General features: G+C 55.8%; 3 protein-coding genes across 15 annotated transcripts; 1 reads left to right on the top strand and 2 right to left on the bottom strand.

Annotated features, from left to right (window-relative positions):
• Positions 1 to 65: 65 nt before the first annotated feature.
• On the bottom strand, positions 66 to 8,739 carry GRIPAP1 (GRIP1 associated protein 1). Of its 8 annotated transcripts, none has more exons than XM_001372113.5 (25): positions 8,497 to 8,739; positions 7,800 to 7,866; positions 7,560 to 7,621; positions 7,220 to 7,246; positions 6,357 to 6,464; positions 6,068 to 6,221; positions 5,778 to 5,974; positions 5,617 to 5,664; positions 5,157 to 5,188; positions 5,015 to 5,062; positions 4,826 to 4,925; positions 4,664 to 4,741; positions 4,383 to 4,475; positions 4,076 to 4,210; positions 3,890 to 3,985; positions 2,856 to 3,068; positions 2,284 to 2,397; positions 2,120 to 2,197; positions 1,884 to 2,036; positions 1,684 to 1,783; positions 1,284 to 1,414; positions 977 to 1,096; positions 794 to 887; positions 533 to 687; positions 66 to 446 (listed from the first exon to the last, which is right to left on the bottom strand). In XM_001372113.5, exons 1-25 carry the CDS (start codon positions 8,536 to 8,538, stop codon positions 351 to 353), a joined length of 2,541 nt encoding a protein of 846 aa, XP_001372150.2. In that variant the 5' UTR covers positions 8,539 to 8,739; the 3' UTR covers positions 66 to 350. The 8 variants fall into 8 exon arrangements, with proteins under 8 accessions (XP_001372150.2, XP_016282018.1, XP_007507762.1 ...); XM_016426532.2 differs by having other exon boundaries at positions 8,458 to 8,561; XM_007507700.3 differs by lacking the exon at positions 4,383 to 4,475 and having other exon boundaries at positions 8,497 to 8,646.
• A 241-nt stretch (positions 8,740 to 8,980) lies between these two features.
• On the bottom strand, positions 8,981 to 15,564 carry TFE3 (transcription factor binding to IGHM enhancer 3). 2 transcript variants are annotated; one of them, XM_016426538.2, is made up of 10 exons: positions 14,971 to 15,564; positions 13,432 to 13,545; positions 12,855 to 13,143; positions 12,038 to 12,280; positions 11,848 to 11,952; positions 11,347 to 11,464; positions 11,036 to 11,092; positions 10,862 to 10,937; positions 10,032 to 10,179; positions 8,981 to 9,638 (listed from the first exon to the last, which is right to left on the bottom strand). In XM_016426538.2, the coding sequence occupies exons 1-10, from the start codon at positions 15,186 to 15,188 to the stop codon at positions 9,432 to 9,434; spliced, it is 1,575 nt and encodes a 524-aa protein (XP_016282024.1). In that variant the 5' UTR covers positions 15,189 to 15,564; the 3' UTR covers positions 8,981 to 9,431. The 2 variants fall into 2 exon arrangements, with proteins under 2 accessions (XP_016282024.1, XP_007507764.1); XM_007507702.3 differs by having other exon boundaries at positions 8,981 to 9,621; positions 14,971 to 15,561.
• Positions 15,565 to 21,962: 6,398 nt separating this feature from the next.
• Positions 21,963 to 27,221, top strand: CCDC120 (coiled-coil domain containing 120). Of its 5 annotated transcripts, none has more exons than XM_056809097.1 (11): positions 21,963 to 22,095; positions 22,319 to 22,587; positions 22,821 to 22,870; positions 22,962 to 23,092; positions 23,182 to 23,298; positions 23,445 to 23,736; positions 23,900 to 23,956; positions 24,053 to 24,230; positions 24,332 to 24,430; positions 24,866 to 25,858; positions 26,619 to 27,221. In XM_056809097.1, the coding sequence occupies exons 3-11, from the start codon at positions 22,822 to 22,824 to the stop codon at positions 26,674 to 26,676; spliced, it is 1,974 nt and encodes a 657-aa protein (XP_056665075.1). In that variant the 5' UTR covers positions 21,963 to 22,095; positions 22,319 to 22,587; position 22,821; the 3' UTR covers positions 26,677 to 27,221. The 5 variants fall into 5 exon arrangements, with proteins under 5 accessions (XP_056665075.1, XP_056665073.1, XP_056665074.1 ...); XM_056809095.1 differs by having other exon boundaries at positions 26,082 to 27,221; XM_056809096.1 differs by having other exon boundaries at positions 22,012 to 22,095; positions 23,442 to 23,736.
• Positions 27,222 to 27,738: the final 517 nt, after the last annotated feature.

The following is a 27,738-nucleotide window of genomic DNA, read 5'->3' as shown; positions in this document are numbered from 1 at the left end:
CCGGAAGCCAGGATGGCGACCCTCCCCCTCCCCCCCAATAAAGACACTGCAGAGACACCGGCAGGCACAGAGGAAGGTAGGACATCATTGTTTCAGGGTTCCAGAAGGGCTGCACTCTGGCAGACCCTGACAGAGCACACAGGCACCGCACATCCGGGCTGCCCCCCCCCCGCCCCCGCCCCCGCCCCGCCCCGCCCCCCCAGTGCCATGGCCCCAGCGGGCCTGGAGACATAAATAGAGATGGGTGGTGAAGTCATGCACAGGGACAGATGCGGGCTGGGGGCGCACACCTGGCCGCCTGCCCACACCCCTGCCCAGGCTGGCCCAGCCGGCTGGGCTGCACCACGTCCTCAGCTAGCCTCTCCAGACACCGAGGGGGCAGCTTCCGCCCCCCCCACACACTCTTTGCTGAGCCTGACGATTTCCTGGGAGAGAACTTCCATGTCCTGCGGGGAGAGGGCCAGCGTCAAGGTAGGCCTTTGCCCCCTAACCCCCCCAGGGTGGCAAGCCAAGCTTTGCTTGCCCTGCACACCTTATGCAGGTGCAGGTTCTTGGTGAGCTGCTCTTCCAGCATGTTCTGAAGCTTCTTGTTCATCTCGCGGAGGTTCTCATCCCCAGGCTTCACCAGATCCCGCAGGACGCTGCCCAGGCCGCTTCTGTCGGTGTGGCCCGAAGGACCCGACACATCTGCAAGCGGGGCAGGGAAGGCCTGAGAATGGGTCTTCTCTTGTCAGGCCAGTGGAGGTGGGGGGCACATGCAGGGGTGGGGCGGGGGCGGGGAAGCTGGGCTGACCAATGCGGCTGTCCATGACATAAGTTTCAATGATGGCACTCTTCCGGCACAGGTCCTCCGCCATGGAGGCGCTGCTCACCTCCAGATGTTTTACCTGTTAAGGCCCAGAGTCCCCAGTGTATTCCCGAGCCTAGCCCACACCCACTGCCCCTCTCCCCTGGAAGGCCCAAGGCAGGCAGGCACCTTCTCCTCTAGCATCCACTTCTCTTGCTGGGTCTCTGCCAGCCGCTCGAAGAGCTCAGCCACCTCTTCATCTGACAGCTCTGCAGGCCTCGCTGGGCCTGGGGGGCTCCCTGAGGAGGACTAGAGAGGGAGGGTCATGAGACCTTGGGCTGCAATGCTTCCTCCACCTTTCCCCATCAGACCCTGGGCCTAGCCATCACCCAGCCCCGAAATCTGTTGCCCCAACTTTCTAAGGCCACACAAGGGGCCCAAAGGCCACTCTCCCTCCTTCCCAGGGCTCGAGGGAATGGAAGCAAACTCGCTCTACCCGAGCAGGGGCAGCTGAGCCCTCCTTCTCCCGAAGGATCTCCCGGTAGCTGAAGGAGGAGATGCTGCTGCTGTCACCAGTTTGTGCCCGGCTAGGTGAACTCATCTCTGACAGGACCAGCTCCTCAAAGCCTGCAGAAAGGAGGGAGAAGGCCTCAGCCCCCAGGAGACAGAGGCTGACTGACACCTCCCCAAGGAGAAACAGAAGCCTGCTGCTGTTCTCAGGAAAAAGTTCAGAAGCCAGCAAGCTGCCCCCAGCCAGCCCCAGCAAAACAAAAGGCCATGACCACTGACAGCCAGGAGACAAGCAGAGACAGTCCCTCTCAGGGGCCCGGCCCATCAATGTCTCCCTCCCCTCCCCCCCACCCCACCCCACCCCACGACACCCCCCTGCCTCTCACCAGAACGGTTCTTGCTATTGGTCAGCAGCTCCTGCAGTCGCTCCTGCAGCTTGTCGGCACGCTTACGCTCTAGCTGCAGCTGCCGTTTCAGGTCCTTAAGCTTTGGAAAGAGACACAAGGGGAAGGTGCTCAGAGGACAGGGGCCAGTGTGGACCCTGGGGCGCTGGGGTTGGGGGTCACGGGCTAGGCAGCCTGCTCACCGAGGCACTCCCCTTCTTCTCCAGAATGCGCTGCCCATCAGCAACATCCTTCACCTCCTGCTGTAGTTGAGCGATGGTGTCCAGGTGCCCAGCACGGAGGGCCTCAGCCTCCCGCAGCTGGCCCTCTACTGCCTGCACCTCCTCCTCCATGCGCTAAGGACAGCCAGAGCTGTGAGTCCAACGGGCTGGACTGGACCAGGTTCCATCACCCACCTCACCTGGGGCCCCTGACTCACCTGTAGCTCAGCCTTGTGGCGCTCTTCCTCGGCTCGAAGGTTCTCCTCATGCCCTTGATGCTGTTCCTCCAGGGCCTCCTACATGCGGAGAGGGAAGTTCTGAGTATCCAGAACCTGGGCTGTTGGGACCTGAGAAATGAGACTGGGGGGAGGGGCACCCCCACCTCTGCCTCCTTCAGCCGCCGCTCAAACCAGCCCTTGGCTCCCTCCATAGACTGCAACTGGGCCCGCAACTCCTCCACCATCTGCTGTAAACTCTCCAGCTCCCGAGTCCGAGCCTGATGGGACAAGAGTCCTGGGTAACATCAGTACACGATCCACCACACACAGGGCACCAGCACAAAGGATCCCAAATGGAGTATTCCATTCCATTCCTCCCAACTTGCTCCCTTCCCTCACATCCGTGTCCAACCCCTCTCTCCAATCTCTCCTCCATTCTGCCACCAGAGCAATCTCTTGAACTCCCTGCCTCAATGAACTCCAGTGGCGTCCCCAGGGTCAAATGTGAACACTTCCAGTTGACATTGAGAGGCTGTTGCAAGTCAGACACCACGTACTCCATCTTTATTCCAGCTCCCTTTCTGCACACTCTATAGTGGGCCTTTGCCCTCGACATCCCCCAGTTAAAATACTTTCCCCCTCTCCCTCCCTCCTCTGCTAAAGGATCTCTTCGTGTCCACCCTAAGTAGAAGACAATTACAGCTCTCCTTGATGATGGGAGGGAAGCCCATGTCACCTTCTCTTCGCGGATCTGGGCCCGGAGCTCCTCCTCTTGCCGCCGCCGGCCATCGTGAAGCTGCCGGAGCTCCCGCTCATAGCGGGCCCTCACTGCCAGCACATCTTTTTCCGCCTGCAGCCTGGCTGAACCCAGCTCTTCCTTGTGCCTTGACTTCTCCTGTAGCGCCTCAGCTGCCACCTCATCCAGGAGGGCCTTCCTCTTTTCAGCACTCTTTAAGACACAGCTGGCCTGGGCTGGGCTCCCAAGGCCCCCCTACTCCCTTCTGTCCTGGGAGCCCAGCTTCTCCTCATGGCCCTTAGTGAGACTGGCTCCCCAAATGCAGCCAACTTTCCTCCCCTCTTGGCCTGCCCCTCCTATCTCTTCACCTTTCCCATCAGAAGAGCTCAAGAGGCTTTGGGAGCTGCTCAGACAGACCAAACTCTGCCTAGTCAAAAAAGGAAGCCCAGTGAGTCTGGTTCAACTGGGTTTTGCCGCTGCCCCTTTGTGGCCACTGTTCTTCCCATTTTGCCTTCTGCTTTAGGTTCAGCTCTTAAGGCAGAAAAGCAAGGGCTAGCCAAGTGAGCTTAAGTGACTTGCCTAGGGTCACACAACTAGGAAGTCTCTGAGGCCAAAGCTGACTCGAAGCCTGGCATCTCTCCACTGTGCCACCACCTAGCTGCCCTGACCATTCTTTTATTAATGAGGTTACCAGGTCTGGCATTTAAACCTCATGCTTCTAGCCTGCAGAACCCACCAACTTCCCTTTTTTGAAAGCCAGAAAACCCAGACATTCCCTTAAGTTGGAATATCCTAAAAGGTCTGTGGATGCCCCAAGTCCCTGGGATTGCCTCCAAAGTGTCCCAAACCTACCAAGACCCCAGAGTCTCTGAAAAACCAGCATCAAAGCCAAAAAACCCATAAATTATTGTCAGACCCTCAGATTTTTCCTAGAATCACTAAGATTCCCTCCAATAATATTCCAGAAAATTACCAGCCCCACCTCCAAGGTCTGTGCCCCTCAAGAACCCACCCTTCCTGAGGTTCCCATTCACCTTCCGGGCCTCCTCCAGTTCCCGACTGGTGTGCTCTTTCTCCTGCCCTAGAACTTGAAGCTGTTCCAGAATCCGTTCGTTTGCCCGCTGTGATTCCTGAAGAGTATTAAGGATCCAAACCAATTAGAACCCTAAATACTGTCCCTAGAACTAGGGAGGAGAGGGCAGGGAGCAGAAATCACTCACTTGGAGCTGGGAGCTAAGGTCATCTCTCTGGCCTGCCAGGGCCTCAAACTCTGCCTGGCGCTGCTGCAGCTCAGTGACCAGGCCAGCAGTCTGCTCCCGCAAGACACACAGCTCCTGGGTCTTGGCTGTCTGGATCTGAGGGGGCCCAGGGAGGCAAAGGGGCCTAAGTGGGCCATCCCATGGATACCAAGAAAAAGAACAAGGAGAGCAAGGGGGAAGAGGGAGATTTCTCGCACACACAAAAGGGAAGATGCCAAAAGCCAGAGGCAGAGCCACATGGAGAGGGAGGGCGCCCCAGCCCCAATACCTGCTCCAGGGCAGCCAGGTTGGTCCGCAGGGCATCATTCTCTGCCAAAAGTGCCTGTACCTGCTCTTGAGAGTCTGCACTCTGGCAGGCTGCCTGGAGCCCCAGGAGTGCCAAGGTAGGGGAGAAAACACAGAGGGATCCACAGAAGAGAGGAGAAAGAGAAAAAGAGACACAAATACTGGACCATTCCCTCCCCTCCCCCCACCCCTCCCCTCCCCTGGGTGCGTGGCTGATAGATTCAGATTTTCACCAATGGAGAGACCCACACTGTTTCACCATACCTGGTCCTGTAGGGTCCGCAGGGCACTGGCATGGTCCTGGCGCTCAGTCTGACATTGTTCTCTCAGCTCGGCGAGGCTCTGGACAGGAGAGGGAAAAGCAAAGTCAGATCTCAAGGCTCTCTGCCTCCTTCCTTCTCCACTTCTCCTCAAACCATGAGTGACCTGGTTGGCAGCCTGAAGTTCCTGCTGCAGCTTCTGAGTTCGCAAGAGCTGTGCTTTGAGATCTGCTTCTTGGTGCTGACGGAGTTCTTCTATTTTGTTCCTGTGGAGAGAGAGAGATCAGGTGGGGATCAGCTAAAAGCCTGGTTTTCTGGCTCCCTTAGGTCTTCCCAGCCAGGCACAGTCCCATACCTGCTGTCATTGTATAAAGCCTCCTTCTCTGTCTGCAGGCGTAAGAAGCTAAAAAAAAGAGAGGGAAAAGGGCTGGGCAGCTTCTGACCCCTCTCCTGGGGTCCCTCCCTGAAGCCCCAGCTCTCAAGAGGTCCCCATGTACCTCTCCTGTTTCTTCTTAAGCTTCTCCGACAGCTGTGGAACAGAAAGGCCATGGGTGCCGGGCCCCTGGCCTCAGGATAGAATGAAGCCTACATGAGGGCCTGGGGAAGTCGGAAGTGACAGAAGCCTGGGCCAGGACTAGGAACAAGGAGGGGCTCCCCCTGAAAGCCCTAGAGCCCAAGCTCTGGTATGGAAAGGACCCATATGCAACAATAGATCAGCTGGAATTTGGGGAGGAGAAGATAAGAACTCACCAGAGCCAAAAGGAACCAGGGGCAGGTGACACAGCAATAGGGCCTAAATGGTTTGGTGCCATGGGCAAGGAAGGAGAAGATAAAGTGCCAGGGAACTGGGGGGAATGGGAGGTGGGGGTGGGAGAAGGGCACGCAGTGTGGGGGTGGTGGTTGTTGTTGGACACCAGCTCTGGCCTCCTGCCATCAAGGTGCCGGGCAAAGTCCCACCTTGGCTACCTCCTCCTGTAGCTTTGCTGTCTCGGCCTGCTTCGAGCTCTGTAGACATATGCCAACTCTGGTGACCTGACCCCCTCAAGACTGGGAGCTCCTACTCATGGCTACAAAAGGAACTCTTTGGCCCCTTCCCCACCCCTAGGCCCAAGGTTTACCTCAAGCCCCTGTAGACGCTCTCGAAGTAGTCTCTTCTCCTCCTTTTCCACCTCCCACTTCAGTTCAGTCTCTGCCAACAGGGATGGGGCTACTGGGCCCCCTGGAGGGTCCCCACAGCCCTTTGACTCATCCTCTCCAGCAGTTTCTGGCTGAGGTGGGGGACTAGTCTGCTCTTTCTCATAGCGTTCCTGTAGGGCTGAGCAGAAGTGGGGAGTTAAGCCCCTGCTACCTCCTCAGGGGAGCTTGGCTCTTCATTTCACCACCCAGCAGGACTCCAGGTTCCTCCTACCTGTAACATTCCTCTGGAGGGCTGTGTTCTCTGCCTGCAGGCGCAGAAGCTCCCCATCCACTGGGCTGCTGGCTGTGTTTGGAGGCCCTGGGCCCAGGGAGCCTTCCTTAAGTTGTTGATTCTCTTGTTCCAACTGCTCAATCTGGGCACAAAGCTGAAGGAGAAAGTGGCCCTTTCAGGTCTTTCCTTGTCAACCCCATGAAGCAGGCAGAGGAGAGGGTAGGCCTGGCAGTTTTGCCTGCAAAGCCCCATCCAGGCCCCTCAGTGTCCTAGCCCCAGGATCCCAGACCTTGCTGAGCTCTTGAAGAAGAGTGCTGTTCTGCAGCCGGAAGTCATCTTCCTGGCTATGAAGTTTCCCCTGAAGCATCTGGTTCTCATTTAGCAGGCCTTCCACTTCCTGGAACATGCAGAGATGTGCACATATATGCATGCATAGGAAGGAGCAGACAGAACACATGTAGATATGAAACATGTAAAAGGACAATCAATATCAAGGGATGAGAAGGATAGAGGCAAAGAAAGATACACACATGCACAGACAACCCTCTCTGAGATCCTTTCTGGGGGCACTGTTGGCACTGACACCTACCAGGCCCTTTGCCTTGCCACCCCCCACCCCACGTCTGTTCTTCCCAAAACACATTCCTGGGTTTTTGTTTCACTCTATTTAGTTGACTATTAAGAGGGACTGGGGGGGGGGTGGGGGGGGGGTGCAGCTGGATATCTCAGTGGATTGAGAGCCAGGCCTAGAGATGGGAGGTCCTGGGTTCAAATCTGTCCTCAAACAAGGGGGTCACTTGACCCCCTTGCCTAGCCCTTACTACTTGATTCTAAGACGGAAGGAAGGTAAGGGTTTAAAAAGGGGGCGGGGCACTGATGGAGCACTTGGGCTTCCTGGAATCCCGGAATCTCAAACCCAGAAGAATGTTTAGAGATTCATCCTGTCCAAACCTCCTTCCTCATCCTCTTATATTTCGCTGATGGGAGAGACTGGGATCCCAGGGAGACTATAACCTGGTCCAACAGCACAGTAAGTCAGAGGACCCAGTTTTCTCCTCCAGGTGAGAGCTGATAAAATGTATGCTCTGAAATTGCCTCTGTCTAACCAGTGCCCCTGGCTGCCCAGTTCTTAGCCCTTCAAGCCCTCCTCACCTGGGCTTTCTTGCTCTTGCTCAGGGCCTGGAAGACAAAAGAAAGAGAAAGAGAAGAATTGGTCACAAGAGAAATCACTATGGAACAAGAATGGGGGTGAGAAGGAGCCTAAGAGAATGGAAAACAAGCAAAAACCTGGGGGGCGGGAGATTGAAGGAGAAACTGGAGAGTAGAGGACAGAGGAGGGAGATGGGGAGGCTGAGGGGAAAAACTACTGTAAGAGAGAATAACTTGAAATAGAAACTGAGAGACTGGGGGAGGGGAACAACTTGAGATCGAGAGGTGGAACAGCATGAAGACCACTGAGGATGGTGAGGGAGGCTGAGGCTATCCTGACCACCTTCTGGGCTCGGGCCAACTCCTTATCCAGGAACACAACTCTCTGCCGGAGGGAAGTGAGCTCTGAAGACGGAGAAAACAAGGAGGGGCCGTTTGTCCGGGGCTTGAATGCTGGAGGCTGACTGCACTCCACAGTCCCACCCCGGGGAACCTCAGACACTGCATGGCCGATCCCCTGGATTAGGCCTCGATACAGGGGTCTGTCCCCCTCACCCTGCCCCCTTCTTCCCCGAAGCCTCACCAACGCCATTTTTCCGCAGCTCATCTGACAGCTGGTAGTTCTGAGTCCGAAGCTCCAGTAATTGGGCCTGAGGCGTGACAAGGGTCCCCCATTTTCCTCAGTACCGTCTGCCCACTCCCTTCCGGGTCTGACCTTTTACACCGGCCCCGGACTTCTCTGCCACCCGTCACTACCACCTCCTCCCCACCACCTCCTCCCCGTGCCCATCTGCTGGTGCAGAAGAGACGGCCAGTCACACAGCCACGGGGGGTGGGGGGTAGCTTTTTCCAGAACGGAACGGAGCCACTCTTTGGCACCACTCCGTAGTCTCTTCCGGTCCCATGGGTGCCAAGTCCCTCCACAGCCCTCCCGGCATCTCAATTGGTCATCCCGTCCTCGGTGTCCTCCACAGACTCTTACTGGGAACCCCACCTCTTAGTTCTTTCCTTGAACGACTATTGGCCGCCCTTCCATTCAGAGCCCTACTGAGCCCACCCACCCCCGACCGCCATTGGACCTTTATTCGCTGGAGCACGCTGGCCCCGCCCCCAGAACGATCCCTCTCGAAGCATTAGATACCACCCCACCCCCACCCCACCCCCGAGCCCCTTACGGGCTCCTCCCGTAAAATTCGTAGGCACTCCCCGCCCTCTTCCTCCCGGCCGGTACCAGCCGATACCCAGCTCTTCCCAAGCCTCTGCGCCTCGCCTCCAGCCACCTGCATCCGTTGAAACTCCTCCTCGGAAAGAGCCTGCGCCATGTTCCAGCCCCCGGCCGCCGCCTCCGGCGCCGTGTGCGCAGGCGCAGCCGTCTCAGCTGGGCAACGACTCCCGGAAGGTGGGCCGCTACCAATGGCAGAGGGTTACAGAGGGAAGGGCGTTGCGCGGAGGGACGGGCCAAGACGTTGAAGTCCTGAGTCTCTTCCTCTCTCACCTCCCCCCCCCCCCCCCCCCCGTCACTCGGCTTTTGGTGGCGTCCGACAGGAGAAGAGCTTGCTGGGAAGGCCGACGGCTCCTTACGCCGGAAGTCTTGCTTGCGCGGCCTTAGGCCTGGAGTTTTAAAGACCGGAAGGAGCGAGGCCGGGGCCGCCCTGTGCCAGGCCTACCAACCTGTCAATGCTGCCCGTCTCCCGGTACTAAGCGAAGCGGGGCGCCTTCTCCCTCCCCCTTCTCCCTCGAAAAGGACGGACCGACTTCACAACGTTTTAACAAAGTTTAGCCATGTTTTATTGTCTGCCAAGAGAAGTAGAACCCGCGGGTCGTTACCCACCCTGCTGCCCCCGTCCCGGTCGGCAACCCCCCCAGAGTTAACATGGGGCTCCTGCGGGTCCTAGGAGAGGAGAGGGGCCGACAGGAGGCAGCCCGCCTTCATTCCAAGGCTCGCCCCCTATCTCGCCAAGGGGAGTGGGAAGTGCGGAGTGAAGTGTTAAGGGGGAGTTGGGAATTTCTGCGTCGGCGCCAGGGGACTCCCGGGAGGCGGGGCTTCATCAGGACTCCTCCTCCATACTGAAACTGCTCCTGCGGCTGCTGCTTCCTTTCGACTGGGCCGGAGAGACTGAGGAGAGCAAGGGGTCGGTGGCGGCCCGCAGCGGGGACAGCCCACCACCTGGACTCGGGCCCAGCGCACCCGCCGCCGCTGCCTCCTCCTCCTCCATCAGAATGTCCTCCAAGCCCAGCTGGAAGGGATCTTCGCCCAACTCCCCCAAGGGGTCCCCAGGAAAGTGCAGATCCAGGAGGGCTTCAGGAGGTGGGGGTAGTGGGGGTGGACCGCTGCATTCAGATGGATCGGCCTTGGGGGCAGGGGACAAGGGCAGGCCGTGGATCTGTGCTTGGAGTTCCAGTTCCTGGAAGGGGCAGAAAGCTAGAAGGCACCATCACTCTCAAACTCAGAAACTGCCACCCCCTCTTCCAGATAGGCTCCTGACCACCCTCATGATAGAGGCTACAATTATCTCCACTCGCTGAGACAGGTCATGTGATCATCCATGATCACAAACCTTGTATCAGAAGCACTATCAAAACTCCCATCTCAGTTTTAAAAAACAAAAACAAAATCTCCCATGTTCTTCCTGTGCCAACTTCCTCTTGTAATCATGACCCTCCTCTTCTCCTCCCCCCACCCCATCCTGAATTCTAGAAGGTTTTGTTTTCTCCCATCTTCCAAAGCCAGGTTCACCCCAACCTCCACCCACCTCTGGTGAGGAAGGGAAGGGAAGGGAAGGGAAGGGAAGGGAAGGGAAGCAGGCAGCCCCACCTGGACTCGAAGCTGCAGGCTTCGGTTGGCTTGCTCCAGCACCCGCTGGCGGTTCTCTAAGTCCTTGGCTCTCTGCTGCTCCTTCTGCAGTTTTCGGATATAGTCCACTGAGGCCTTGAGGATGGTTCCCTTGTTCAATCGGATTTCCCTAGACCATCAAACAAGGAGTCAAAGGACCAGTGCCCAAGTCTTTGAAAACATTCTACTCTCCCAGCTCCTAGGCTCTGGGGGGATCAATAGGAAGGCTGGTATTGATGGGACAGCTAGGTAGCCAAGCAGAGTCAGGAAGACCTGAGTTCAGGCACTTAATAGCAGTGAGACCCTGGACAAGTCACTGCACTCAATTTGCCTAGTTTCCTCCTTTGGAAAATGGGCTAAAGAAGACAATGGCAAACCACTACTGTGTGTCTATGGAGAAAACTCCAAAAGAGGTCACGAAGAGTCAGACAGGACTGAAAATTATTCAACAGCAACAAAACTGATAGCAGGAGATTAGGCAGAGCTGGAATGTCAAACACTGGCTAATGAAACCCTCTTTTATTTAAAAAAAAAAAGAGGGAAGAACATGCTGAAAGTAATAAGTAGCAGTCATGATTCAAACCCAGATCTTGCCTCCAATTTTCCTGTTTTCAGCACCCTTGTTTTCTCCTCTGAAATGAGTAGATATTATCAGGTCCCAGCATTCATTTCATGAATGGAGAAAAACTATTGGCCCAGGGAGGCTTAGGGCCTTGCGTTAGGGCACATATCCTGTATTAAAGGGAGAAAATCTTTCCCCAAGCCCAAGGAGCCAAGATTTCAGAGCCATTTCTGTCCCCAGAAGAACTCACGGGTCATTGGACTTGGGGATCAGGGTGCCCAGCTCCTTGATCCGGTCATTGATATTAAACCGTCTCCGCCGCTCAACTGGGAAAAGGGTTAAAAATTAGAGCCATGTGGTCTGTCAGGGCTATCAGAGCCAGCCCTCTAATGAGTCCCTAGCCCCAGTCTCCCCCAAGGCTCACTAAGGTTATGATTGTCCTTCTTCTGCCGCTCCTTCAGTAAGGCCTTTGCCTCGTTCTCTGCAGAGAAGGGATGAAGAGGAACAAAGTCAAGGAAGGGAGCCCCCCCTCCCCATACACACATAACTACTACTTGCCCTAATGCTCACCCACAAACACTGACCTCCCCAACAGCCCCCCAATTCTATTTTCCATTAGATGTTTCAGATGCTCCCCTGTATCCCAGTCCTTGAATTCCTCCCCTCTCCCCACTACTTGGGTCATGGATTCTGGAGTACATGAATATAAAGCACTGGAGAAGGACAAAGGCTCACCAGAGATCTCTTGCTTGATACTGGTCAGCTCAGCAGGGCAGGAATTGCTGACAGGGACAGCTGGGGTCACAGCACTAGGGCCACTGTATACATCCAGCAGGTTCCCAGAAACAGGTAGCTTTTTTTTTGGGGGGGGGGTGTAGGGTTGAGACTTACCAGCTCTCCCCCCCAACCAAGTTTACCCTCTATCTGCCCCCACAACTCCTTGACAAAACTTCCCAATGTCCTAGTCTTTCCATCTTCATAAGGGATCCCCATAAAGGGAATGTGGGAATCCAAATTATAAGGGTCCCCAGTCTCTGGGGGAGGGAAGGAGGGGGCATCTCACATCCAGTCTCCACCTGAGGGGGAAGAGGAATGGTGTTCAAAGGAGATACACTATGACTCCCCTTGTCTGTCATTTTAATCTTCCTTATCCCCACAAGTAGGGGCCTTTGCTCGAGGCAAATATCACTCTAGCCCTCCTCCCCACCCACATCCTGGACACATCTTCAGGCTCACTGTGCTTGGGAGCTGAAGTCCCCCAGGGCCTCCAGGCAGGTAGCCAAGCATCTCATCATTGTAACTGGACTCCAAACTGATGATCTCATCAATCACATCATCAATCTAAGAAGCAGAGAGGAAAGCAGAGTGGCAGGAGAAGGGATGACTTGAGCAAGGTACTGGGCCCAGGGTCACCAGGGGGGCTCACCTCCTTTTCTGAACTGGAGCCTATATTGAGCAGGGCCATGGGACTATTGGGGGCACTTCCGGCAGCTGGCTGGGACCTCTCTGCTGAAGTGCCCTCTGCAGGCGGTGGCGGTGGCAGCGGTGGTGGTGTAAGGGCCTGAGAAGCAAGCTTGGGGCCAAGTGTAGTTGACAGGTACTGTTTAACCTGCTGTCGCCGAGCCTGCTGAAGGTGGTAGCGAGTGGGGTTCTCCAGGTGGGTCTGGACCTGGGACAGTAGGAGGGAGGGCGTAGGGAACAATCAGAATATTAGAGTCCCCTCTTTGAGCCTAGCCCACATTCGTTGTCTCTGCCTTCACAGGATTAGATATTTAACCTTGGAAGAGACTTCAGCCATCACCTCCTCTCTCATCTCTTCACCTTCCAGTTGAGAACTGAAGCTCAGTGTTCTTTAGAAAGCTAGTAAATGCCAGGGGTAGGTTTGCAATGCAGGTCTTCTGCCTCCTCTATTTCATTGTTCTTTCTGCCAGGAAAGGCTCACACTCTACAGTGTGTCCAAACTGGAAAGGCCCTTAAAGACCATCTAGGCCAGGGGTCCTTAAGCCCTCTTTGGTCTCCTGGCCCCCTTCTCAGATAGAATAGGGGAAGGAAATGCTCAATTTCAGTTGGAAAGTCAGTACAAAGAAAGGTGGAGACTTTTCTTGTCTAGGCTCACAGATGCCCCCCTGCAATTGATCTCAGAAAGAATCCCAGGCCTAACCCTTCCTCCTCCTCCTCCTCCTCCTCCTCCTCCTCCTCCCTGCATAGAGGAGGAAACTAAGGCAGCCCAAAGGTGGGCTCACCTTGAGTACCTCCACTGGCACCTGAGCAGAGGCTGGCCGGGTAAGGCCTACTGCACCCGGAGAGCCACCAGGGCCAGCCCCAAGGACCACAGAAATGGCTGGAGATGCTGGTGGGGCTGGCCCACTAGGAAAAGGGCCAGAGGCTGCCCGCTCCCGGCGCTCCCTCTGTTCTTGTTCTTGTGCTTGAGCCCTCATTAGCTGCTGTCGGAGGAGGATTCGTGAAGACATAACTAAAGATGATGAGGCTGGAGGCTGAGAGGAGGCTGCTGGCGCTGCCTGTGAAGGGAGGCTATAAAGGAAACAAGAAGACCAAAGGGGTGGTAGACAGGCAGATTTAGGACTCCCCATGGAGTTGGGCAACAAGAAAGAAACAGGGACGAGAGGGACAGAGATTTCCCAATCATCCCCAGAACACAGATGACTCAGCACATTCTTTTTCTGTGCCCCAGGAGGGACAGACAGAAGAGGTGGAGGCTGGACCCCTGGTGGCCCAAAGTCAGGGAACAGGGGCCCTGGCATTGGGAATAGGAGGGATAGGTCAGAAATCACATAGCATGAGGAGTGGGCCCCTTGGTACCTGGATTGAAGGGGCTGACTCTTCAGCTCATAGAAGCTCTCTGGGGTCAGAGACAAGGCGTTCTCCAACTCGATGTCGGCCACAATCCCAGACTCGGGCAGCAGAGAGTTCAGGCTATGAGAACAGGTGGATATTGGAGGGAGGGGAGGCATCATTAGATCTCCATCTAACCCCCCCTCCCCCCCCCCCCCCCATCATGCTTCTGGTTCTCACAGATACACAGGGATAGGCCCTTGGTCATGGGGATGAGGTTTACACCCAGCCTTCTGGTGAAATCCCTGAGGCCTTCTGGGCCCAGGGGTCCAGAGTTTGACAAGAAGAAGATCTGTGCTTCAATGTTCTTCCTGCTCTGTGGTGTTCAAGGGGTTTGGTAAGGGGTCAGGAAGAGGTTAATTGTCCAAATGTCATTTCCCCTGTAAGACTGTGAGTTCCTTGAGGGCAGGGCCTGTCTTTTGCCTCTGTATCCCCATGGTGTAGTACAGTGCCTGGCACACAGTAGGCACTTAATGTTTATTGACCGAGGAGTCAGGAAGAGAGTCAGGCTTCTGGGAACTGAGAAGGACTTTGGAACAGGGAAAAGCAGAAGGGAGTAAAAGTTCAGGCACTGGAAAACGGTTGAGAAATCATGAGAATTCCAGCCAGAGGGACCTTAGGAGTAAGCAAGATCAGCTTTCTAATTTTCCCAAGAGGAAGGAGGCCTGGAGTAGTGAAGTGACTTGTTCACAGGCACTCAGAGAGTGAAGTCCTGAGAGCCAGAATGGCAGAAAGAGTCAGGGGCACTTAAAGGAGGGGAATTCTGACCAAGATTTCATGGGTGGGGGGTGGAGATGCTGGAGTTGGGAATGGAGGCAAAGAGGGCTAACCAAATATTAATAAAGAAATGATGGGGCAGAGGGTCCATTGAGTTACTAAGGAAATGGCAAAGAGGGTTCAAGAACTAAAGAAATGTGCTGGAGACCGGAGCCAAGCTGCTCTACTTCAGTATGGAACCATACAAGAGAGAAATTGGAGGGGAGGGGGGGTAGGTAAGCCAAATAAGGATGATGGTGAGACACTAGAAACCCTGAAAGGCAGCTTGGGAAGTGGGAGGTTGGGACAGATAAAAAGCCTTCTCTTCCAGTAGTGGGGCAGAGGGGGATACTAAGGGAGCCAACTCAGCACTCTCCCTCCCACAGGTCCATTTCCTGGAGGAGTTTCCTGGGGGGGGGGGGCACACTCCAAACTCCGGAGGGGGAGGGGGGTGGCCAGAGTGATTTTGATCCCTGGCCGCCAGCAAGTGTAGGAAAGCAGTTTGCCCAGGAAGGTTTGCAGTGCGTGGGGACCTGCTTAAGCCACTGCCTTTGTCCAGAGAAAGCCGTCTGCCTTCCCAAGTCCAAGGGCCTGTTTAGGCTTCGGAGGCGAAGAGGAGCCCAGAAGATCCGGTGTGTGCATGCCACCCCACCCCCCACCGCTCGGAGGATGGGGCCGCCCGCCCCGCCCCTCCCTCTCTCCCAAAGTTACACGGGGCGCTGGAGCCCCCAGCCTTGGGCCCCCTCGAACCTGAGCAGCGAGCCCGAGCTGCTGCTACTGCCGCCGCCGCCGCCGTCGCCGTCGCCGCCAATTCCCGAGGGCCCTCCGGGTCTCCGCTCTTCTAGAAGCACAAAGACTGCAGGGGTCCCCCGCGCTCCAGGCCCAGCGGTAGCGGGCTCAGCAGAGTCCCGGCCCTGCTCTGCCCCAGACACCGACATGGGCACCGACATGGACGAGGACGCTGACATGGGCGCCAGCAGCCGCGGGATCCTTCAGTCCCTCACGGCCAGTTGACCGCCTTCGACATCAGCCCACCGGCCGGGAGCCCAGGCGAGCCGGACACGGCCTGGGGAAGGGGGAGGAGGCAGCCTCGGGCCTCCTCCGGGCACCGGCGTCAGCCCCCCGGGCTGGGCTCTGACTCATCTCCAGCCCACTCCGCCCCTCCGCTGCGGCTCAACGCCTCTGGAAGTGACGAGCCACGGCGCAGGCCGGCTCCGGAGCCAATCATCGCATGCAAAGAAAACGGGGTGGGGAGAGCGGGCCTCCACCCCGGAAGCCAGGGGTCACTGAATCAGGCCCGCCCCTTCTTGGCCCCAGGTTCCCGGAGGCGGGTCTAGGCCAGGCAGCCCCCCTACCTACTGCCCGAAGGCTCCGCCCCTAACCAGTGATGTAATATAGGGGAGGGGCTACGTGAAAGACCCTCCCTCGTGAGTGAGTTAGGGGTGGAGCCAGTCCAAGTCCCCGCCCCATGACCGGAGGCGGGGCTACGTAATCTCCTTGGAGGTTACATAGTGCAAGTGAGCAGCACCCAGACCCCGACCCTGCCCCGCTCATTTCCTCCTCCCATTCTCCGTCCCCCAGAGGTCTAAATTTACATGCGCAGTTAGGACTTCAGGCTCGTAACCCCGAGTCTTCGGCGCGTGCTTGCTCCTGCGTGATATCGCGAGAAGGTCGCGGAGCTTCTTTTCTCCACTCGTCACCCCACCCACCCACTCCTACGCCCTCGTGACTCGCCCCGTTTCCTATCCTGTCTACTTGCTGGCGATCCTACCTTTAACCCTACCCACTCCCGTCCATCCAGTGTGTTAGCTTACGACGGCTCGCCTCCCCAAATTCAGGGACGTGGCGTGGCCTGGGCCCTAGGCTTCAGGTCTCCCCCTCTTCCCTTGGGGCTGTGCCACCTCGACTATAAACTGAGACTGTAAACTCTACCATTCCTGGGCTTCCGGGAGCCATGCCTACAGGGCCGGAAACATCCTAGCCATCTCCTAACGCTTTGTGGGTGATCTGAACAGCACTCTGCTCGGTCCGCCTGCCTGCCATCTTTTACTCTGGCCCAGTGGGAAAAATACGGGACTCAGAGTCATGAAAATCCCAGTTCAGATCTTGGCTTTGACCTTGGGCAAACTATGCCTGAGTGCCTCTGTTTCCTCATCTGCAAAATGAGGATAGTAATTGGCACCCAGGGTTCCATAAAGTGCTGTGCAGACCTTGAACCTAGAGTATAGGAAAGCAGTCTGCCCAGGGTGAAGCCCACCTGATAGGAGGGCACAGGGTCCCCTGGATATCCCAGATTTCTAGAGGATGAAAGGAATTTCCCAGTCTGGCACTCCTGCAGTGCTGGCTGAAGAAAGTCAGCCTTGGTACAACCAAAGAGCTGGCTGAATGAACAAAGGATTCTCTACCTCTTGCTTTAAATGCCCTAGTTTTATGATAGGGGTCTGAGCACAGAGGAGTGGATACCTTCTGTTGGCACCTCAAACATCCCTAGGCAGCTCGGGATAGGGGGCAGCTCGCCCACCTTGCTGATCAGGACCTATACTATATCCGTGTTTCTGCCTGGGACTCCAAGGCACCTCACTGTCACCTAATCCCCCTTGTTTGGCCCTCTCCCCACCTTTCTTTCCAAGTCACAGAGACCCTGTTCCTTTCAGGTAGAAAAAGCCTGGCCCCCCTTCTCCCCAGGGAGGCAGACTTCACCTCCCACCCATTCACTCAATACATTTCTCTACTTTTAAAAAGATTCATTGGAGTCTTTGGGACATGGTGACATGTCCCACAACACCCCCATACGCCATGGGCCACAGTACCCATCAAAGATAGCCCTTTCCTTTCACCCTGTGCAAGCCTGGACTTAATCCATCATCCAACTGGATGTATGGTTTATGGATCAATCAACATTTCTGGAGTACCTTCCAAGGGCCAGGCTTGATGAAAGCAGAGCCTGCCCACCTGGAGCTCCCTTTCCAGGAAGACCCATTTTCTTGAGTTTGATCTGGCCTCAGGTGCTTCCCAGCTGGGTGACCCTGGGCAAGTCACTTCACCATGTTGGCCTCAGTTTCCACATCTGTCAAATGAGCTGGAGAAGGACCTGGCAAAGTAGGCTAGTATCTTTGCCAAGGAAATCTGATCCCATGGAGTGAGAAAAAGACAAGACAGGCCTGAAAGGACTGACGGAGGGGTATAATATAGGCATGTATATACATGTGGCACCCCCTATGGATTCAGTCCTCCAACTAACACTCTTGATGGCAAATTGGGTCCCCAGAGCACAAAGACAGCTATTCTCTTCAGGGTCTGAAGGACTAAGTCTGGAGTTGTAACTTTCTTTTTAAACCCTCACTTACCTTCCATCTTAGAATCAATGCTGTGGCTAGGCAATGGGGGTTAAGGGACTTACCCAGGGTCATCCAGCTAGGAAGTGTCTGAGGGCCATATTTGAACTCAGGACCTCCAGTCTTCTGGGCCTGATTCACTTACCCACAGAGCCACCTGGCTGCCCCCTGGAGTTGTAACTTGTAACACTGTCATTCCCCGGTCCTCAGGAAATTCACCTTAGGTGGAGCTCTCCTTTGGGCCCTTCTGGATTCCACATAGCCCCCTTATTTTCATCACAGGAGGCTGCAATCCTGGAGAGCTTGTCTTTTGTTTTTTTTTCCTTGTCTTTTTCTAAATGAAAGCCTGACTATCGTCTTAGTAAGGACTCTAAGACAGAAGGCCAAGGGCTAGGCAAACGAGATTAAGTGACCTGCCAGGGGTCATGCAGCTAGAAAGTGTCTGAGGTCACATTTGAACCCAGGCCCTCCAGACTCCAGTGCCTATCCAGTGTACCATTTGGCTGGTCCATGATTCTTTCCATATTTGAGCCTAGCTGTTACTACTGTGGTGGGCCATTTTATAAACTCCAGTTGGTGGTATCTCTGATGGACCTACTGAGCCCCAGTTACCTGGGAACCCACCAATAGCTATTTTAATCTAACATTCAGAGAGAATAAAGACAAAGGAAACGGCTGTTGTCTGCTCATGGACACATGGCAGTTGGCTGAAGGAGTCCTCCTCTCAGAACAGAACTCGGAAGGCAAATGAGAGCCCGAAAGATCAGAGAGGCTACCAGACAGATATTCAGTTCAGGCTCAGCACCTCCTGCTTGAGTCACTGGTTCTTCCCATTCCTCAGCCACCCAAAAGATTTTTCCTCATCACATAGTAGCAATGCCTTAGTCATCCAGGGTGAAAACAGGCTTCAGGAGTTTTCCATTTCATTGCTAACAGGGAAATATCTTGCATGACTCACATGCATAATGGCTAGCTATCTTATTGCTTGTCGGACATGGCTAAAGAGAGGGAGAGGGTTGGGAGCTCCAAAAAAACCAAATCCCATCTGTGAGAATGAGGCGGGAACTGTCTGTGCCTGTATTCTCTGACCCAAGGAGGGATCCCACCAGGTTCTAAATGTTGGGCCCCAACGGGTCCATCAGCACATGAGAAAAACTCTCTCCTGTATCTAGTCAAACACAGGTGGACATTTGGGCGGCAATAGTCCTCACACCCTGGATTCTTCTCCAAAGGACAGACAGGCAAGGCCAGATTTCTCAGGGGGCTTCTCTTCTGGGACTTGATTCAGTTGGTACAATGGTAGTACCTGAAGAGGAGAATCTGCAAGACCCCCCTCCCCATTGGGCATTGCTCCTGGGCCAGGACTATGTTTGCCACAGAATGGAAAAGGCCTTTGGTGAGCAGACATTTCCCTATGTGCCTAGGGTGGCATGGTCATTGGCCCATGGGATTCCCGCCACTATATCTCCCAAGGAGTAGAGAATGTTCTGGAGCTACCAGAATGAAAGACCCCTTGGAAAAGAGCCTGGAAGGTGCTGTCTTGTTGCACTGACTCAAGGCCCTTTACAGAACTGACAAACGCTAAGCAGGGGAAGAGACAAAATGGCTGAAGTACAGCCAAACCCTCCCTTCTTGCTCCTCCACAAAGATCTGGAAAATGCACGAGGAGACCAAGTCCTGTCTGGGAAATCAAAGAAGTCACAGTGAGTTGCTTCTCTAGCCCAGACTGGCATCAGAAGACACAAAGGTCTGGGGACAGGGGTCTAGGTAGAAGCAGCCATTGAGAACATTCTAGTTTTGAGACTGAAAGAAGGTCAAGACTATGCACTAGGCCAAGAAGATGGGAGAGCGAGGCCTTACCCTGTGCAGGCAATTGGCAGCTCTCTCACTCACTGCCATGTTCCAGGCTACTGTGGGTTTTTAAATTAATAATCAATAACTAAATATTATATTTTATAAAGTCTTATTTATTACTAAAACAAAAAGAACTGCCTAACTTCAGCCCAGTGGCAGGTCCAAGAGAGGAAGAGGGAGGAGTTACAGCCACTTAAATACAATCACACCACCGGAAAATGGAATTTTGGGAAATATAAGGGACTCCCAGGGGATAAAGTCCAAAGGCTCAAAATCTCCATTTATACACTACAGATCCAAGACAGAGGGGACCTGTGCCGATTTTTTTTTCCTAGGGTAAAGCAAGCAGGAACCCTATGCTGTGATGATCCGCTTAGACCCTGGGACATAAGTAGAGACAAGGGGCCTTGGTTCCTGCCTCCAGCTTATTCTGCAATCTGCAGTCAAATAACCAGGGCAGTTTGATCACTCTGAACCAGCCCAGTTTTCCAGCAGCAGTCTTCTGGAACTCCAAACAGGAACAAGTTTGCAGCTGCCCCAGAGATCCTGGAAGAACCCAGTACTCAGTACCCCCTCAAGAAAGCAGAAGGGCCCAAGATATGGCCACCTCTTCCCTCCCAACCCTCCAAGTCAGAAAATGGGCTGGGAAGAACAAAGAGCTATTGCGGGAAGGACGCTCTTAAGACACCAACATGGAAGAGGACAATGATGCCCAGAGGTCTTCAAGCAAAGCCGCAGAGAAAAACCCAGCTTGGACACAAGTTCAACTAGAATGTGCGGAACATATGTGGGAACCAACTGTTTAAAAAGACTTCCAAAATGTTTGGAAGAAATGCAACGAAAGTACTCAACTATGACATTCAAAGTGAGAAGAGAGAGATGGCAAAAGAAAGCAGCTGCTTGGCATAAAGGGTACCAGACTGTACCAACTCCCTGAAAATTAGAAGGGATCAAAGAGAGGGAGAAAACAGGAAAACACCTGGGGACAAAGTCCAAAAAAAAGTCCAGCACCTTCAGAGAAATCTCTGGGCAGCTGCCTGGATACTTTGGCATCCGATTTCCAGAAATTTGAGAACTGCCAAGATGCTTGAGAGCCAGAGGGCAAAGGGATTAGCCCCTGATAAAGCAAACAATCCCACCAATGTCCTAGAGAAATCCCAACAGCTAGGTCAAAGGGAAAACACTAACTCGGACTAGGGTGGCCAGATAGAATTCATGTCCAGAGGAGCTGTGGTTTGTGCCACCCAAGTTCCAATCCATGACCCTGGTAAATCACTTCACCCTCTTTGTCTCAGTTCCCTCTTCTGTCAAATGAGCCAGAGAAGGAAATGGCAAAGCCGCTGTGGTATCTTGGCCAAGAAAACCCCACACAGGGGTCCCAAAGTCAGGTGCAACTGAAAATGACAATGATTCGGAGGAGGTGCGGATGGATACCGAAACATGGCTGCCGGAGGAAGGAGCAGCTTCAAGAAGCTGAAAAGTGCACTGGCTAGTGACTCAACTGGTGCTGCCATTGGGTCGTGCCTCCATATGGACTTTTCTTGGCAAAGATATGGTGATGGTTTGTCATTTCCTTCTCCAAGGGATTAAGACAAACAGAGGTAAAGTGATTTACCCAGGGTCATGCAGCTAGTAAGTGTCGAAGGCTGGATTTGAACACAGATCTTCCTGACTCCTACTCACAAAGCCACTTTGCTGCCTCTCTCTAGCCAGACTCTAGGTCAGAAGTGTCAAAGCTTCATTTCCCAAGCCTAGGCTGAACCAGATTCCAGTACAGTCAGGAAATCAATGGTTGACTGACAAGGAGAGTCATTCTGGATCCATTTCTCTGGGAGCTCTACCGTACTGCTCTTCAGCTCCATCAAGGTCCGAAGGGACATGGTGGTCAAAGGTTTCTCTGCCTATGGATACCCTGTGGGTGGCAGTCAATAGGGCCTCCCGGCCTCTTCTTCGGCTGATGGCAGTGGACACTGGGCCTGGAGTCAAGAAGACTTGACCTTGAATCCAGCCTCAGACACTGCAACCTGTGTGACCCTGGGCAAGTCACTCTTCCCTGTTTGCCTCAGTTTCCCCATCTGGAAAAGACAGCTGCAAATCTCTCCAGGGTCTTTCCCAAGAAAACCCCAAATGGGGTCCCAAAGAGCCTGGGATGATGGGTGTGTGTGTGTGGGGGGGGTGTATCTTCAATCAGTTCCCTGGGACCAAAGCAAAGGAACTGGGAGTGGGGCTGGCCTTTGTTTCCCCCAGGCCTGGGGGGGGGGGCTGAACCTTCTACTTCTGGGACCCCTCCCTTCTCTTTCCTCAGCCTGCTGCAGGGTCTGGGGGACAAACCAGGGCCAGGCCCATTCTGGTGGCAGGCTCCTGTCAAGGCAGCTCCCTCACTCCACCGACCAAGCGGATGGCCCCAGAGCGCCCCCTCCCCTGCCTTCTAGGCCCAGCAACCCCGCGCCATTCGGAACGCGCTGGGGCGGCCGCGCGCGCGCGCGCGCGCGCAGCCCAGCCAAAGGCAGGCGGCAGCCGAGCGAGCAGCGCGGGGGCGCGGGCGGCCGGGGGCGCGCCACAGAGGGACGAGCCCTAGCGCCCCCCGCCCCCTCCTGCCCCCCCCCCCCCCCCCGGCCCTCCAGCTGGTGTCCTCGGGGCCGTCGCGGTGGTGAGTGCGGCTGGCAGGGAGACGGCGGCTGGCTCGGTACGGCCACCTCGCCCTTCCTCCTGCCTGCCTGTTTGCCATCCCTCCTCCCTGAGCAGGGGCCGGGCCCGGGCCCAGGAATTCCCGGAATCCAAGGCCCAGCCCCAACCTGGCGGCCCTGTGGTGGCCGCTCCTGGGGCAGGGGGGTGGGGTGGGGGTGGTGGTGGCGCGGCTTCATCCGGTGGCCGGCCCCGCCCTCAGCCTTCCCCTTCCCCTTCCCCAGTGTCTCCGGCCAGGTGGGAGCGGAGCGGTTGAAAGGTGAAGGCCGTCGCTGCCTCCTCCTCCTCCTCCTCCTCCTCCTCCTCCTGCTCCTCCGCCTCTTCCCTCCTCCCCCTCCCTCTCTCCCCCGTCTGACCAGCCGGGCAGCCAGTCGACTAGCAGGTTAGCAGCCTGGGCCAGAGGAGCTCCTGGAGAAGAGGCTCCCGGGCTTCCTGCCGCCGCCCAGGCCCCCACCTAGGAAGGGAGCCCCCGAGCGAGCCAGCGATCGGCAAGGTAGGGGCTGGGCTGGGCTGGGCAGGAAACCCACCGGAACCGGGGAGCGAGCGAGCGAGCCTGGGCTCTCCTCCGGAACAGGGCTGGCTGGGCCCAGGGCTCCTGCTCCTCACTCCAAGGTGGGGGGGCTGGGCCCCAGGGCACCTCGGGAGAATGACAGCTGAAGGAAAGGAGGCGCTCCCTGCTGCCCACTCAGGGCTCAGCCCGTGTACTTTGCCTCTCTGCTCCCTTAGGATGGAGGTCAGAGGGCAGCTCATCAGCTCCCCGAGCTACAATTGCCCAGGTAAGAGTTCCAGAGGTGCCCCTGTGTGGCTGGCAGGGAGGGGGCTGGGATTTCAGGGGTGAGGCCCGCTCTTCCTTGTTCCACTGAGCAGCACTGCCCCTGGAAGAGACTCCCCCAGCGAAGGTGGAGAGGCTGCGGGTGCTGCTGGAACGGCATCGAGGACTGCAGGAGACCCTCACATTGAAGCTTCGAGAACTCCGAAGGGTCTGCCTGCTAGAAGCGGTGGGTGAAGGGGAAGGAAGGGGTCCTGGTGCTTGGGATGGACGGCAGGCCAGGAGGGGAGCCTGGGCTAACCTCCTCCCCTACCCCAGGAGCTGACAGGCCGGCTGCCGGCTGAGTACCCCCTGGAGCCTGGGGAGCAGCCTCATCCCATCCGGCGCAGGGCTGCCCCTGTCCCCCTGCCACCCTGGGGACTCTGCCCCTCTGGGGTAAGTGTCTTAGGTCCCTGGGGAGGGGGCATTGGAAGAAGGACCAGAACGTGAGGGGGTGGGTAAAAATCCACAGCCCAAAGAATGCCAAGAGCAGGGGGTTGGGGAGCACTAAGCCCCATCTTCCCCTTCTGGGGACCCAGCAGGTGCTAGCACTGGAGTCACTCGAGAGAGAAGTATCGGTTCAGAGGCAGATTGCCACAGCTGCCAGACGGCTAGCACTGGCCCCAGAGTTGAGTTTGGAGCAGCAGCGGCGCCGGCGGCAAGTACAGGCAGATGCGTCACAGAGACTTCTGGACCTGGAAGAGCAGCTGAGGGCCAGCCGGGCTCATCTGGGCCTTCCGCTCACCCTGCTTCCTGGCCAGACCCAGCCTCCACCGGGCCACGGAGGTCCCAGCCTTCCTGGGCTCAGGACCCGAGTGGCCCAGCTTAGCCAAGGTGAGCAGGGCACCTCTGCCTGAACTAACCAATGGAGATCAACAGAGGTTGGCCAAGGATGGGCAGAAGAACCCTCCAGTGGAGACAAGAAGCTGGGCCAGGGCAGTGTGGGTCTAGGGGGCTGCTGGCTCCAGAAAGATCAGCTCCTGCTTTCTTCCCCCAGATGATGCTTCCCGCTCAGAGAGCAGCTCCCTCTCAGAGTCCGCCAGCCATGAGAATGGTGAGTGTGATGCATGGAGGAGGGCTGGGAGAACCAGAAGCTGAGAACCTACCTGCCCCACCAAAATTGCCCCTCTTTTTCTCCCCTTGCCCTCAGAGGATTCCCATAGTGAGAGGCCTTCACTCCCAAAAGCCAGGGACCAGTTGCGAGTATCGGTGTCAGCAGGAGGCAGCCCTGAGCGTCGACCAGCCTGGAAGGCAACACCCCCTCCACCAGTGGTGGAGCTCTATGGAGACCCAAAGAGTCGCCGCAACTCTGTGGCCAGCCCTACCAGGTGACCCACCCACTCCTTGGTTCCTGGCCCCACTGGGTGCCTGAGGGCAAGGGAAACTACCAAGTAGTGCCCTCATTCCTCTGATTGGTCCCCATTGACAGCCCCACAAGGACTCTTCCCAGGAGCATATCCAGCTTCGAAGGCAGAAGTGTTCCTGCCACACCTGTCCTGGCTCGGGGCCCTGCAGCCCAGCTCTGTAGGTAAAGTATCTCTTCTGCCCATTCCAGATGAGAAGAACCCTGTACCCCTAAATAGGAGGGACACAGCTTAGGGAAACCTAGGGGCTGTGGGGAGGGGGAGCAAGGCAGGCAGCATCTGAACTTGGATAGGAAAAATAGACATCTTCAACAGAATGGATTTCCTTCATAATCTCACATTTTATTTTATGCATTTAAAAAACATCATTCTGAGCAGATTTCCCTGCTTGGAGTCAGAGGTCAGTGGGGCTTACACATTGTCCAATCCAAAGCCTTTGTTTTATAGAGAGGGGAGGCTGAGGCTCCAGGGAGAGAAGGTGCCTACTCCAGATCTCTAGAAGGGAAGAGATCAGGCAAGAGGCAGGGCTTGCACACAGATCCCTCTGAGTTCTTCCTACCTGGCTACCTTACTGGGCTCTCCCCTCTCTCCTGTCCCAGGCTGGAGGGCCTTCACTCCCGACAATGGTCTGGCAGCCAGGACTCACAGATGGGCTTTCCACACACGGATGGCCCCTGGGAGAGGGCCTTCCTGCTCTCTGGCCGAACCCGGCGAAGCAACAGTTCTGAGGCCCTGCTGGTTGATCGAAGCACTGGGATCTCTGGCTTCGCGTGTGCTCGCCTACCCCCAGAAGGGCCCCCAGCATCCCCACCGTGCCAAAGCAACGAAAGTATTTTTGAACGACCAGCTCCAATGCCACCCTTGGCTTTCTCTTCTCGAACAGCTGGGCCTCCAGATCTTCCCCGGGCTGCCCGACCTAGCTCAGCTGCCCCACCAGCTCCCCGAGGGAGGCCCTTGCCAGCCTATAGTGACCTGCTACTGGATTACTACTTGGCTCGAGGTGGACAATGCTGGACTGAGGGCCCAAGCCACCTTTCCCACAGGGATGGTCTCTTTGTTGTCTTTCCTCCAGCTCCCTCAGCACTTCACGGGAATGGCGGAGGTGGCATTGGCAGCCCCCTCCTTCGAGCCAAGGATCTGGCACCCCATGGAGGCCCTGGGCGTGGGCTAACCAGCCGTACCAAATCTGATGATGGGGGCCCACTGCCTGGATCCTTCTGGGCAGGCCCTGGGCCAACCCGTTACCATAGTCAGCCAGACCAGGCTGATCTCCGTGGTGGTCACAAGGCCCTGGCCCTGGAAGGCCTCCGGGACTGGTATATTCGAAATGTGGGCTCAACAGGAGGGGGTGCTATGACGGGTCTTCACCCCTCAGCCCGGGGCTTCTTTCCAGAGGGCCAGGCCTTGCATCCCTCCCCATTCTCCTTGCATCACTCTAGTTCTCCCCAAGGCCTCCTACTGCATACTGCCCATGGCCATGAGGCTGGCCCTGAGCCGTACCTGGGCTATGCTGGAGTGGCTTTGCCTTCGGTGGCGGCAGCGGCAGCCCTACCTCACTCCCTCAGCTTCACAGCACCTCCTGCCTCTGGCAGGTACTGAGTGAGGGTGCCCTGGTGGGGGTGGGGCAGGGACTTGGCATGCAGGGCATGGGGAGTGGGGCACAAGGTAGGGCCCATGAACCCTGCTCTCTGCTTGGCTGTCTTCTGTTTTTGCTAACGTCTCTCTCTTTTCTCCTTCTCTCTGGCTCTGACTCTCCCCCATTTCTTGTTCTTTCTCCCATCTTTCTGCTCCTCTCCCTTCCCCCTCCCCCAAAAGACACTACGCAGACTTCCTGTACCCCCCAGAGCTGAGCTCCCATTTAAGTGACCTGGCATTGGAGGGAGATCGGCCCCTGGACTCAGATCCTCGAACCCCAGGGACGTTGGTCTGACCCTTCTACCCCTGGAGACACTGGTCTGACATCCACCCTGGGGTTGCTAGTCGGGATTTGTAATGGCCCCCCCCCCCCCCGCATGGAACCCAGTGATGCTGCTTTGGCATCCTTGTCCTGAACCCTGGGAACATTGTTCTGACCCTCCTCAGTCCCATTTGAACACAGCCACCCATTACTCCCAACCCACTGCTCCCCATACCCATTTCTCATTTGATGGGAGCTGTGCAAGGCCCCTACCTCGCTTTTCTCTCTGCTCTGAGGAAGAGAACTTCAGACTTTGTGGCTATTGATCTGTGGGGCTGGCCCCATGTTGGGGAGGGGAGCTAGAGTTCTAGACCAGCAGGGGGTGGGGGGCGGGACAGGAACTGGGATTTCAGCTAACCCATTTTCCTCTTGTTTCCTTCTTTCATTGACATCAGGCCTTCAGATGTTAGCAAGTGCCAGGCTCCACCCCACTGGTTTGGGGGCAGGGGGTAGCTCTCGACTTTGGGAATAGAGGATTTCTCGACAAGGCAAGCTGGCACTCAGTCTTCCAGTCCTCTTCACACTTCTCTCTTCTCCTGCATCTTAGCCTCTTTTGGCCTCATCCTGGATGTCAGGGGAAGAAGGCCAAGCAGCCACCAGAGGTCCCTTGCATATTGACTGTGAAGATATTGGGCGGTGGAGGTGGCACGTGAAGCTACCTTGGGGGGACCTGTGCTTTCAGCCCCCCTCAGCCCCTACCCTGAGGGGTAGAGCGTAAGGACGCAGAGTCCAGGGCCCAGAGCCATTCCTTTCCTCCCACCCAAGATAAGACTTTCCATTATTCCAATGGGAGCAGTGACAAGTGTGTTTTACACATGCTTGTTCCACATCTCCAGTTTTCTGAAGAGGAGGCTGAAGGTCTCCCCATCTCTGACAGATCCAGATCCTCTCCTTTCTTTTCTTTGGAGGGGGTGGGGAGTATGGATTTTCCCAGCCTCTGGCTGGCATCAACACTGGAACACTAGGAAGGGGTTTCTATAATAAACAGGTGAATGGTACTGGCCTCTGCCTCCCTGATTGTCTCCACTCTTTCCCCTATGTTCCTTGGGCTTCAGAGATGATCTTATTCAAGGTTGTCCCCCAGTTCCATTTCAGAGACATGGAACCAGGCCCTCAGAACTGGAGACCCCAGATCCAGAAAGTCCATGGACATAAGACTAGGCCAATGCCTCCAACAGACTAATGTCCCAGTTCCTCAAGTGACCACCTCCTCCACCCAGCCTGAACTACACAGATATGGGTGTACCCTCAGTCTCTCTTGTCCACAAGTGTTTCACCTCCATGTTGATGAACTCCAAAATTCCCTTTCTGACGTCTCAAATTTTGATCCGAATCTTTCAGTTCACTGTTGCTTCTGCTAACTTAAAACATCTAAGTCATCCTCACTGCAACCTGCAATCCTTCCAGCCGCCAAGCCCCAAACCCATCCCACTCACCCACTGGGTCTACTACAAATAGACTTCTGAAAATCTTCACTGGGTCCTCACTGAAGCAAGGCAATCCTCTCCCAATTAC

Source organism: Monodelphis domestica, chromosome X (genome assembly GCF_027887165.1).
Source record: "Monodelphis domestica isolate mMonDom1 chromosome X, mMonDom1.pri, whole genome shotgun sequence".
Classification (NCBI taxonomy): Eukaryota; Metazoa; Chordata; class Mammalia; order Didelphimorphia; family Didelphidae; genus Monodelphis; species Monodelphis domestica.
Note: the sequence above shows the minus strand (reverse complement) of the source record. Positions and strands in the feature narration are given on the sequence as shown.

Bases quoted from the DNA above. Each gene is read 5' to 3' on its own strand.
- GRIPAP1 (XM_016426532.2), bottom strand. From the start codon at position 8,538: ATGGCGCAGGCTCTTTCCGAGGAGGAGTTTCAACGGATGCAGGTGGCT. The intron at 2,198-2,283 runs GTGGGGGTGCCC...CTCCGCATGTAG, and splicing joins GGCGGCTGAAGGAGGCAGAG to GAGGCCCTGGAGGAACAGCA. The intron at 888-976 runs GTGCCTGCCTGC...GGGCCTTAACAG, and splicing joins AGTGGATGCTAGAGGAGAAG to GTAAAACATCTGGAGGTGAG.
- TFE3 (XM_007507702.3), bottom strand. From the start codon at position 15,188: ATGTCAGCGTCCTCGTCCATGTCGGTGCCCATGTCGGTGTCTGGGGCA. The intron at 10,180-10,861 runs GTGAGTTCTTCT...TTGATGGTCTAG, and splicing joins ATCCCCAAGTCCAATGACCC to GGAAATCCGATTGAACAAGG. The intron at 9,622-10,031 runs GTGGGGCTGCCT...TGCCCCTTCCAG, and splicing joins GCCTGCAGCTTCGAGTCCAG to GAACTGGAACTCCAAGCACA.
- CCDC120 (XM_056809094.1), top strand. From the start codon at position 22,822: ATGGAGGTCAGAGGGCAGCTCATCAGCTCCCCGAGCTACAATTGCCCA. The intron at 24,431-24,865 runs GTAAAGTATCTC...CTCCTGTCCCAG, and splicing joins CCTGCAGCCCAGCTCTGTAG to GCTGGAGGGCCTTCACTCCC. The intron at 25,859-26,081 runs GTACTGAGTGAG...CTCCCCCAAAAG, and splicing joins GCACCTCCTGCCTCTGGCAG to ACACTACGCAGACTTCCTGT.